At 41.7% G+C, this 12,079-nt stretch overlaps 1 protein-coding gene and 1 long non-coding RNA gene across 5 annotated transcripts; one reads left to right on the top strand and one right to left on the bottom strand.

Annotated features, from left to right (window-relative positions):
- Positions 1-6: 6 nt before the first annotated feature.
- On the bottom strand, positions 7-8,016 carry LOC112460387 (monocarboxylate transporter 2). The gene is made up of 5 exons (XM_025025037.1): positions 7,853-8,016; positions 4,227-4,439; positions 3,374-3,500; positions 2,711-2,890; positions 7-2,182 (listed from the first exon to the last, which is right to left on the bottom strand). Exons 1-5 carry the CDS (start codon positions 7,995-7,997, stop codon positions 931-933), a joined length of 1,917 nt encoding a protein of 638 aa, XP_024880805.1. The 5' UTR covers positions 7,998-8,016; the 3' UTR covers positions 7-930.
- Positions 4,472-11,046, top strand: LOC112460389. 4 transcript variants are annotated; one of them, XR_003041439.1, is made up of 6 exons: positions 4,472-5,199; positions 6,475-6,715; positions 9,349-9,515; positions 9,596-9,880; positions 10,472-10,600; positions 10,955-11,046. It is a non-coding gene; the product is annotated as an uncharacterized LOC112460389 (long non-coding RNA). The 4 variants fall into 4 exon arrangements; XR_003041440.1 differs by lacking the exon at positions 4,472-5,199 and adding an exon at positions 6,246-6,352; XR_003041438.1 differs by lacking the exon at positions 4,472-5,199 and having other exon boundaries at positions 6,246-6,715.
- Positions 11,047-12,079: the final 1,033 nt, after the last annotated feature.

The raw sequence follows: 12,079 nt of genomic DNA, 5'->3' as shown, positions 1-12,079 counted from the left end.
TAAAACTGCACATGCAGCATTCCATTTTACATCATAAGAAAAATATTCTAAAAATGATAGAACATACTTCACTCTATACACACTAATCAAAATTGCAGATAAATGTGATAAGTATTTAGAGTGAATCTCTTCCAAAGAAAGATTACTTTCTAAATTTAAACTGTCATCGTTCAAATCGTTAATGAGAAATGTAACGACAGTATAGAATTAAACGTTTTTCGTTCCCGAGATGAACGTTTTGTACGAATTAATCACTTACGTACAAACATCAGTAATTACTCAAGATAATAGACAAAGAAGTGCTTGATATACAATAAGATTTTCTCACATTTACCGCACTTTGACGTTCAATTATATGTATAGTTATTACATTTAATAATTATTCGGCAATTAGTCATCGTAGACAGTTCGTGGACTGTAAAGTCGCCGGACTAAGCGAAAACTTCGACGCTTCTTTTCGCTGTAACTCGCTCGGGCCGAAGACTTCGTCAATGTAGCATCAATACACGACACTCGTGCTAACATCACAGTTTAATATTACATATTATATAATTATATAATTTTAATATTATATAATTATAATATTCAGCCACTTTCTCACTCTTTCTCTCTCTCTTTCTCTCTTTCTCTTACGCACTTAAATATACGCTACTCGCATGGCTGCTTTTTTTGGCAACCGCGCAATTAAGCTCATGTGTGCCCTCCCCCGCAAAATGTCGAGTCGCACGCGACTCGATGGTCTTCTTTCTCATAATTTTACATTTTAAAATTCGAAAACTTGAGATCGTTTTCTCGCTCGCTCGTGTATATGTCTACGATACACGATTATCCCAAAAACTCAAATTCGAAAATGTAAAAACAAAAATCTACGATCTCGAGATACTAAGGATGAAAACAGACGTCTATACTTTACTTAGTTTATTTGGTCTATTATACTTTGTCTATACTGGCGGGCTTCTTTAACGCTGCCTGCCTCCTCCGGATGAACGGCACTATGCCCCAAAGAGACGAGCCGAACACCAGAATGATGCCTAGTATACTGAAGATTGGTCCGTAGCTGCCGATCTGCTCGAACACTATGCCGCAAATCGGCGGACCCACCAATTGAATGACACCGTTGACGAACAACGAGATGCCGTAGGACGAGGTGAGCTTCTCCGTGCCCAGCATATCAGCCATGATGACGGCGGTGATGCCGACGTAGATGCCGGACGCGAGACCGAAGAAAGAGCAATAAATGGACAGCATGACGTACGTGTCAGAAGTGGGCAGGATGGCCAAGGAGATCCCGGAGGCGAGCAAACCGCCGACGAAGTACCAATGCTTGGGCATGATCTTGATGTCGGAGAGAGCGGAGCCGCCGATACGGCCTACCAGGTCGAGCATGGAGACGATCGATAGCAACAGCGACGCGTCCCAATTGTCGAACCCTAGGGAGATGGCGTAGGCCGGCAGTAGAATGATGAAGTTGGTGTAGCTGATGGCGTTGGTGGAGTTGGAGATGAGAATGACGAGGTAGATGGGATCTTTGAGCAGACTGAAGTCGAAGAATTTGTTCTGTTGATCCTTCTCATCGTGCTCGCGCTGCTTCTGCTCCGTCGTCGTCGTCGTCGTCGACTTCCTGAACGTGCTGGAAATGGCGTTCAGCGTCAACGTGGACGCGCGTTCCGGGTGCAGAACCGACAGCGTGCTACCGTGGTACGGCGTACTGACGTAGTTGAAAGACGACGCGCTGGGCGAGTGCAGCGGTGACCTCGCCGTTCTGGCGTACTTGCCGGAATCGACCATGGCACCGCCGCGCTCCGGTACGGCGTGCAACGCCGGCGTGCTGTGCATCTGCCCGCTGATCTCGCGCCCGGTGGGCATGCTGATTTTTCGCGTGCGGCCTTGCACCGGTGTGTTCTTGTAATACTCCAGGGCGACGCTCGACGCGCTCTTCGGTACGATCGGTGCAGCCTTGTCGTTTACCGAGTTGCTCAGTGACGCCAGCTGGTCGTTGACCTTCTCCGTCGTTTGCTCGGGGCTGCTGTTGACGGTCACCGACATGGTCTCTCCATCCTTATCGTGCGCGTCGCTGTCGTTTGGAGACCGAGCTGGCACCAGGTGCCACTCCACCGGATGGTACAGAAGCGCGCTCGCCCAGACGTTTAGCGTGACAGCACCCATTACTAACACTGCGCCTCTGTAAACGAACAAGCATCGATCAATTTTATAAATTGTTATTATTAATTGCTAAGGAAATTGACGGTCAACGATAGAACGACAATTACTGTGTCCTTATGTATTACGTGCATAGTAATAACCGATCGAAAAATTATAAATAAGGTCTTGTTTTCAAAGTAATTTTATTTGTTTATTATAGCGTTTATCAGTTTTCGATAAATGTGAGATTAACTATATTTATCCTCTCTTCTCTCTCCTCTTTTATTCTTTATTACTGCATATAAGAAGCCGTACATTATTGCAATTTAAAACGTCTGATTAAATTTATTAAATTAAATTAAATTCGAAACTAAACAATGGTTTATCTGCTATAACGTTCCACGTATAAACCGCTGTTTTTCCAATCTACATTTTTTTTCAAAATGTTTTTACGAGATACACGCAACGTACTTATTTTTAAAAAGCGAAAATTGTTTAAGAACCGTTTATGCCACTCAGATCGCAGAAACTTATTTTGTTCTTGGACAGTGCAATCGTATAGGCTCACCTGTAGCCGTACTCGCGTAGAAGAAAGCCCAGAACGGGCGGAAGAAATATTGAACCTAATGCACTGCCGGATATGCAGAGCCCGTTGGCGAGTCCTCGTAGCCGTACAAAATAAGATGTCACGATATATACAGTCGGAGGAAACGCTAATCCAGCACCCGTACCTACGAATACACCATAACTGGAAACAGAGAGAATTGCGTAAGAAATATTTGCGTGCACTCTTTAGAATAATAATAATAATAATGCGTTGCGCAACGAATATTCTGAATAAATTCGACAGAGTACATAAACTCCAAAAAGCCAATATGTTGAACTTTGCACTTTTTGTATATTTCATACACTTTCTTTTTTTCATATTGTCGCTCATCTTTATTAATGCCGAATGGATTTATCTGAACATTTACATTTTGCCTTTGCAATTCTGCAATTTTTCTGTAATTTCTTCGAAAACTTTTCCAGTGATTCTACCTTATTACAGGATGAAACTGAATACAACGAGCTAGGAGATCATTTATTTTAACAAATCTTGTTTTTACCGAAGAAGAGTTTTTTTTTTTAAGCAAAGATATGATACCGACTGCTTTTATGAAGATATTTGTTGCGCAAATAAACGATCAATCAATTGATCTCTATTTTGTATTAAAAGAGAAAGATATGTTACCTAACGTATAGAAAGGCCACAGAATTCGCGAAATAACTCAGCATCATCCCCGCCGCGGCAAATGTCCCTCCTATTAAAGTTACCGTACGATAGGAATACTTAACCGAAAGTACACTAGAGAGTGGGCCTGGAACGATAAAATATCAATTAAAAATACAAGTAGTGTAACAACAACGGAGAATACACACCTTTATAAGTAGTTTGCTTAGAAACCACTTATAAAGGTGCATTCTCCGTTCTTCGAATTTCGATGAAATCACGCATTATATGATTATAGGTATCGTTCTTGCGAGAAGGCATGCGCAGTCTGGTGTGATCCAGATTCTCGTCAAACATAACACGCGTGAAGATAAAACAAATTAATTCCCATGTTTGCTTGAATTCATCAACGTGATTCATAATAATAATAACGTCTACCCGAGGAAAAACGGGTAAACATCGCACAGACAATACGCAATTAAGTATACGCAAGCATTTCTCGGAATCTTATTCTATCTATCGCAAATTGACCTTTTTCCCTTTACAAAGAACGTAATGTACGTACGTACAAGCCCGCGTATGCATCATTACGTAACGTGAAAGTTAATGTGTTTGCCAATAACTCTAAGAGTTCCTTTCATAAAAATATCGCGAAACTGTAATCGAACTGATGTAAACGCGGCCACGGAGGTTTTGACGTTTCAATAAGGCGCGGTAAACAGAGTGAGACACGCCTAAATATTTAATCGCGAATTATGTAAGCGTGAAACTGGGACAAGTCGCGGGGAAAAGAAAAACGGAACCCTTGACGGGACCCCCGACCTGGGAGAGATGTCTAAAAAAAAAAACCCGTTTTCGGTGGCGGTTTTCTTACCCAGCGAGCTGTACAGGAAGTAACATAGCGACGGTATCCATGCAGCTGCCGACGGCGACGCGTCGAACACGTCGAGGAATTCGACGAACAACACCCCGAAGGACTTGATGGTGCCGGGGATAAGAAGGTTGACCATGACGGCGGCCAGGAGCACCAGCCATCCCCAGCCTCCATCCGGTGGGACTAACTCCTCCTCAGCCTTCTCATCTTTCGCTGCAATATAAAGATAGAGAATCTCTTAATCTTTCAGAATCTCTTGATCTGGAGATCCGGCCAGCCAAGAAATTTTAGCGTTATAACGTGAAAGAATTTTAAAATTAAATTATTTTATTTTTATGTGATTTTATTTTATTTTTATGTGAAAAATACTTCATCTCCGGGCTCTCGATTATTACAAATATTTTAATATGGCTCTCTTGGTAAAAAAAAAAAGAAATTAGGAATCTCTTATTTTAAACGATTCTTTCAAAAATTTTCACGTCGCTTATAATAATACAGAACGTTATTCCTCGCAATACTTTTTCCTTCATTAATCTTATTAAAATTTTTCTTTTTTTTTTGTCAACAAGGCGATAATCCAAAGTTCATTCGGTTGGGATATAATAGTTCATAGCTTCTGGACTTTGTAGTTTCTCAGACCTCCTTTATATGGAGATAAGTAAACGCAAAAGAAAAAAAAATAAAATGGATAATCTTTCTTTGGAAAAATTTCAATTGCTTCATGTTCGTTAAATGCCACGCTCTACTTGTTTTACATAAAGTAAGATCGTTATTTTTATGACTCTTTAAAAAGAAAACGATGAAAAAGAACAGTGGGAATTGCTCCTACTTCCGACAGTCTATCGCACGACACGGTGCGGCTCGGCAAACAAAAGGCGGAACAGAATTTATAACACGGTTTCGTACATTGTTAATCTTGTGTAATCGATTCGCGGGAAGGCTGAGCAAACGACGGCAATCAAGCCGTCAGACAGTAAGTAGATAATGACAGATGTTCTCCGCGGTGTGTGTATTCTGCGGGTGGAACCGCGATAACGAGATGGAAATGGATGGAAATTGTGATATATGCTAATGAGAAACGGTGCGCGCTAACTTCCTCATATTTTGATTTCGCGACGCGAAACCGGCTAAACTTGTTCGGAACGTTCGGCTTAATGCTGACATAGGGGTGAGCACCTGTGCGAGCGTCAACATCGCGGTCGTATAGTCGCCGAATACGATGTATAAAAGTCACGCCGATTCATTCCGGAGGGGAGGAAAGGACGATGTAAGCAATCCCATACAATCATATCCTATTGTGCGTGGACAAAGGAAAGTTGTATAATTTCGCCGACAAAAGAGCAAACATTCATCGGTATGCAGCACTGTGATACCTGCCACTTTACACGCGGAAGTCATTTCCGTTTCTGACGTTTGCAATCTCGCTTATTCGCTTTTTATACCCGGACAATAGATGAATTAAAAACGACTAGCGCGACAGGAATTCAATTAGCGTAAACGAGTTTCTTCCAATTTAGGATCTTCCTATTTTCGACGCGATTCCCTTCTCTTTCTGGATAAAAAAAGATGTTTCATTAATTCTTTTGTTAAAACGTCTTTAAAAAATCGAGAGGTTTTATTTTTTAATGGAGAAAGACGCCGATATAATTTATATATCTGCTTTTTTTAACATTTATATAATTACACATCGGTACGCAAAAATAAAATATAATTTCTTTCCTAATTAAAAAAAATAATAATTCTTTATATACCAGATTTCTGAGACATCGGTATGTCGGGGGAACAGAATAAAACGATAAAAAATGTCAAGCTCTTAGAATGAATTTAATATTGCGGTAAATTTACTCCTATACGAATTTTCTCCAAGGTTTATTCATACATTTAGTATCGAATATCGCTACGAAATTAATTGTGCTTGTAAAAATGTAGATCTTAGGCCGGTATTCATAGTCGGTTCTTACATTCAAGACCATCTTAAGTACAATCTTAAGATGTCATTAACCAATCACAGAGCCGTGTTAGCATCTTAAGATATTACAAGACGGTCTTGAAATAAGATCCGACTATGAATACCGGCCTGTGATTAATAAAGCTGGAAGATTTTACTACGACATCGATGTTGGCAGGTATACCACCTACGATACGTTTTGATCATTACATCAGTTTTACACTCGCTGATCTTGGTTCTTGGCTCTTGGGCCAATTTTTTATCCAACCCTTCTATTTATAAAAGTTCTATCTATAACAGGCGATTCCAAACGTCGTATGATCCCAAAGATGGAGTAACGCGGAAATGGAGAAGGCGAATAAGAGCGAGCATCCAAAGCTATATCCTCATTAGTGGAAAAAGTTGTGGATGCGGACGTGCGGCGAGAAATTTAAGAGATAATGATAGTAACGGTGAGATAATTCGGTGATACGGTCATATCGATGATAAGAGTGGCAACAAAGGTGTGAATCGTGTCGGGCATCATTCTACATTATTTCTGGTACGTATTTCAAATTTAATAAAATATTTCTGACTCGGTTTCGATTTAAAAAGAGAAAAACGCGATCTGTTTTTATACGTATAACTTATTCGCGAATTATTTAAGTTTATTATACCAGACAAGTTACGTTATAATTAAATTACGCAACGTTTTGTATATTATTATTTTATATGGGTTACATTGGAATTAAATTATAACGTAACTTAAAATAATATACCTTAATACAAAATGTTGCGTACACATTTAATGAAATAAAACGCGATATACAAACGGAAGTCATGTGATGCTTAGATCGAATTTAAAAAAAATATAAACTTTGCTTAGAAGAATAACGAAAAACGCGCAGATGTCCAAGCGAAACAACAACATGCCTTTTGAACTGCGCTGGAGGTTATCAGTAAACACCAGCTGGCGTTAGCAAAAATCGTTACGTATCCGAAAGATAAAAGAGGATATCTCGAAACGGCGTGAACAAACGTCCCCGACAAGCTTCCTCGTGATTCCCATAATTCATCCTCTGTAATTGTCATTCCGTGACGTTTGCAATAACGTCAGCAGATACAGCTTTCTCCTCCATACATTGAGATCATATAATGGAATATTAATGTCTCGATTAATCTAAAATGTATAGTCGAAACTCCTCCCGTGAGTTTCGACTATATTTATTTACATACATTGAGATCGCAATATTAATTAATTAAAATATTCCTTTCGTAATATCAAATACTAAAATAAATGTACATATAAATAAACCGTAGAGAAAATTAATTCGCCACGACCCATTTAATTTTGAATAACGCCTCGCGACTCGCAATCTCACGCGGAAAACCGCGATGGGCCGCGTAAAAATATCACGAGGCCGGATGCTGTCCGGGGATTGAAAGACACATGATTTCCTGGATTTCCCTGAAAAATCAGCCGACCAAGGTGCGGAAAGAGCGAGCGGAGTCGCTTCTTCCGGGCTTCAATCGTCGACAATCGGCTGACTCACCTGCAGGCCCTGGTTCTATATAACTTCCTAACGACAATGTTTGTCGTTAATTAGCGATTGTCGCTCGCGCTAACGATACTGTAAGGACAAAGCTGGTTCCGTAAACTCGGGCCAACGATATCGTATCGATATACAAAATGCGGTACCTGGCTTACTGGTCCCATTTCGACGGTCTTTGTTGTCATCGGGGCTCTGCGACACCGGCCTGTAGTCGCCCTTCCGGGGCTTATTGCCCGGGCCGAACTTGATGTTGATCCCATTGTCCTGATCTTGAACCCGTTGCATCGTCATCGACCTTTAATCGCGGCTCTCTCGCGCGCGCGCACGTACCGTACACACTTAAATGGACACACGCGGGTTGTCTGCATACGCGGCTGGGGGAGATAAAAAACGCGATTGCCGCCACGGGGAGAGCGAACCTAAACGTGTGCGTGCCTCTATGCGTATATGTACAAGAGACCAAACACAGTAGCGCGAAACGACAACAGATAAATGCAAAACAGAGAGGGAGAGAGAGAGACACGCGGGGAAAATTAGAGATGACGAAACAGAGTGAAGAGAGAAAGAGAGAATACAAGGGCAATAGCCGTCCCGCTTTCCTCTTTCCTTCCTTCGGCTGTCTGCCCCTTCTCCAGGACAACGCGCTCTTTATCACTCGTTGCACGCGCGCGCGCGCGTGTATGTGTATTCACGGTGGCGTAGGTGGATGAGAGACACACCGCGCTCTGACCGCGGTGACACGACGATGACGTCGGGGAGGCGCGCGTCAATGCTCCGCGCGGAAACGGCGCTGCGAGACCTCCTCGCTGATGGGCCGTGTCATGAACCCGAATCCGTGCCCGTGCCCGTGCGTGCCAGCGACGGCGTCGTCGTCGTCCTCCGTCCTCGTGCTCCGCTTCCACCGCCTACCTTCGTCTCCGCGATCATCCGCCGCCTCCGTTCCAGTCATAGACCCCGTCGGGCGCTGACCGTCGATACCGCCACCCACGTCCGTCGGCTACCTCCTCCTCGTCCGCTTCCTCCTCCTCCTCCTCGTCCTCGTCGTTCTCGTCGTCGTTGTCGTCTAGGCGCATAGAGAACGCGGAGCGACAGCAGGGCACGCACATGAACCTCGACTCGCCCTTCAGACCGTCGCCGTCGCGGTCATCCTTCCGCCGCGTGCGGTGCGGTGTATCAACGCGCGGGGCCTTTAACCACGCACTCTCCACGCTCGCGCGACACGCGTTACGATGACGTGCGTCACGAGCCGACTGATCAGCGATCAGCTGTGTGTCACGACGCAACCAGGGGCGGCCCCGAGGATCCGCTCCGCGTACCTTCCCCCACTCCCGTGCGCGCGCGCGCGCCCCTCGTACCTCGGTCTCGCCGTCTCTCTCCTTCCCTCGGCGACGGAGGAGGTGCGGATCAGGGCAGATTGTGCAGGAAGGTTCCCCTTCCCCTCTTATTGACGGAGCGCACTCGCCGCACTCTACTCCTCGCAGTCCCCACTACGCGCTCAGCGGAATAGACCGCCACGGATTCATTTGGCCGATTTGGCGTTTTCTCTCTTTTCTTTCTTTCTTTCTTTCTTCCTCTGTCTCTCTCTCTCTCTCCTTCTTTCATCGCGAACAGCTATCTCTGTCTTTCTTTTTCTTATTTCCAGATGGTACGCGAGCAATAAGGACGCGATTTATGCTCTCCCGGGTGCGGTAAACGTTGACGTGCAGGTCAGGACTGCCATAGAGACCCTTTTGTTCGCGACTTAAGGGAAATCAAAGTGGGACGTAAAGTTGCATCGTGACGCAATTTCGCGACGATTTAAGTGGAATGGTATTTCGCATTTATTTTGCATTACGTTACTTTTTATCCTATATCTTATCTCGCAAGTAAACGCCCATTGATAATTACAGTTGCTGATGAACGTTAATCGTGTGGATTTAACTGGGATGATGCGCAAGGTGATACTTTGAGACGAGGAAAACGCAAGAGAGAAATGGTAGAGATAGCGACTGATGACGGGAAAAGCGAGCTTCATTAATGTCCGGAGTCTCTTGCGTGGGATTAGCGAAATTTGAATTAAACCCTGAGAGAATGTTATACATATAGTTCTGCCATTTCAATGCCAAAAGGAGGGCAATGGTACACAGGAGAGAATGTTATATATGCAGTAGAATCTAAAGTGGTCAAAAGATGAGGTAAAAAGATGTTTATAAAAGATAATTATACAAAAAAAATGCAGTTTTCTCTAAAACATTTAAAGTCATATCTTTCATACAATTATCCTTTTTTTATTGAAATATAAAAAGATAAATCTTTTTCGCACGGAAAAAAGAATTAGCTACTATAGCAAATTATTTAGTCGTAAAATATGGATAACTAACATTTTTTGCAACGAGAGCTATATTTTTTGCAGCGAGAGCTATAATTTAGTAATAATTGCAAAAAGATTTTGCTACTATTGGTAAACTATGGCTCTCGGTGCAAAAAATTTTAATTATCCATATTTTACGAGTAGATTCGCTATAGTTGCTAACCCTTTTTTCCCGTGCGGCGTTTCGCAATATATTGAATATTAATATTTTTATTGATAATGCCAAAGTTCCTTCAGTGCTAAAAATGAAGCTTTTTAAATAAATAGATAAACAGGGCCATTTAGAAATTCTTACGTATTGTAGTTATTAATTTTTAAATAAAAATAGAGTCGTTAAAAAATTTCTGTCTTTAAAAGTTTACGACCGATTAAAAACTGCCTCTTTTGAATGTTAATTGCCTCTTGTTTTTCAAAGATTGCTGTAAAAAGATCTTTAACGTTCTGAAGTGGTGACAATAACATACACATGTACGGACTGTGGCTTCCGAGAATCCACTTCACATTTCTGAGGAACCACGAACGGGACACAAAGGAGCGAGCCGCGGTAAATTTCCATGGAGCGCAGCCTCCTTCTATGAATCTTTTCCATAAGTATTATTACAGCTAACCGCGCAATTAAATCAATTCCTCATCTCGTTTCGAACACAACAAAACTATAAAAAAGGAATTAATTAAGGATTAACGATGAAAATCCTATCAGTTGTCTTTAACTGAATTTTGTAAGACAGCTCTGCAAGAAATGAGTGAAGGAAAAGAAAGCTGTGCACATGAAAGCAAAAAGAGTTGAGAGATCCAAGAATAACGTATTTCGTGATTTCTTTAAGGAATTGAGTTATGGAATTGATGTCTTTATGAAATAATTTATGGAATTCTTTATGAAATTGATATTTCTTTATAGATTTTGGACGTTTGAACAAACTCGTGGTCTCTCGTGTCATCTCTACCTTTTGTGACGCGGTATAGACGAGCATCCGCGAGCGAACGCGAGCATCCGCGAGTGCCAAAAATTACTTCTCGTAACCTTCGCCTTCGGTGTCACACCACGTGCGCCGGCCGATCGCAAATTTCGTCGCTTCTCTGTCCACGTCGACGTTCGACCTTGTGAGGTCCATAGGCGCGAAGAGGAGAGCGATAGGAGAGAGCGAACGTAACGGATACCGGCGAATGGAAAATTTACGGTGGAAGCACAAGCAGTATAGGCGTGGAGGCGTAGGATTTCGCGTGCTGTAGCATTAGTCATCCTTACCACTCGTGAATTTGATATTTATCGCCCAGATCGCGCATGCCGCTGACCGTCCCAGTTCGCGAACTATTAAACGGATGGCACATGAGATATTAGCGATTACACAATTCTTTATCCAGTAGTAGAATTATTTAAAAAAAAAGCTTTATGTGAATTATAAGTTATTAGAATTATATGGAATTTATTTTTGAATAAGAAAACATTTTCTTCTTTTATAAGTAATTTATTCTAAAAATGCTTATTAGTATCGGTATTATTAAATTGATTATTAATTTAATCATGTGATTTTGACTTTAGTTTGAGATTGCGTTTAGAGACCGACAGTAATCGGCGCGTAGTTTGCTAAGTGGAAAATGTACATTACGCGGAAAATATGTTATTAGGCACAAAAGATCCAGATCGACCATATTAGCACATTTTCTGTTTAGTTAGGTTGTTATCATAACGGTCAAGTCTGACTTATTATTAAGTATTCTTTTATTATTTTAGCTTGAAAAGAAAGTATACATATAATAAGCGTATGTGCGGGATGTCCCATCTTAATCAATATGTTTGATTATCTTTGATAGATATTAAATTACTTTTGGAGATTGAATGATAGACAGATGCATTTCTTCTGTTAAGAAATCTGGTTTTGTGTCAAGGATTTAAAATCATTTCAAGATCAACTTAATCTTTTTTTATAGAAGGCCGTAATTTTTTTGCAATTCTACAGTTATAATTCTTTTCATAACGAATTTGTTGAACTGTACGTTCAACGTTCAACGTTCCAGGTCACGC

This window comes from Temnothorax curvispinosus, unplaced genomic scaffold (genome assembly GCF_003070985.1).
Source record: "Temnothorax curvispinosus isolate PA1 unplaced genomic scaffold, ASM307098v1 QBEX01010484.1, whole genome shotgun sequence".
Classification (NCBI taxonomy): domain Eukaryota; kingdom Metazoa; phylum Arthropoda; class Insecta; order Hymenoptera; family Formicidae; genus Temnothorax; species Temnothorax curvispinosus.
Note: the sequence above shows the minus strand (reverse complement) of the source record. Positions and strands in the feature narration are given on the sequence as shown.

Excerpts from the sequence above, each read along its gene's own strand:
- LOC112460387 (XM_025025037.1), bottom strand. The coding sequence starts at position 7,997 with ATGACGATGCAACGGGTTCAAGATCAGGACAATGGGATCAACATCAAG. Across the intron at positions 4,440-7,852 it reads AAATGGGACCAGTAAGCCAG|CGAAAGATGAGAAGGCTGAG; the intron begins GTACCGCATTTT and ends TTTATATTGCAG. Across the intron at positions 3,501-4,226 it reads CTTCCTGTACAGCTCGCTGG|GCCCACTCTCTAGTGTACTT; the intron begins GTAAGAAAACCG and ends TTATCGTTCCAG.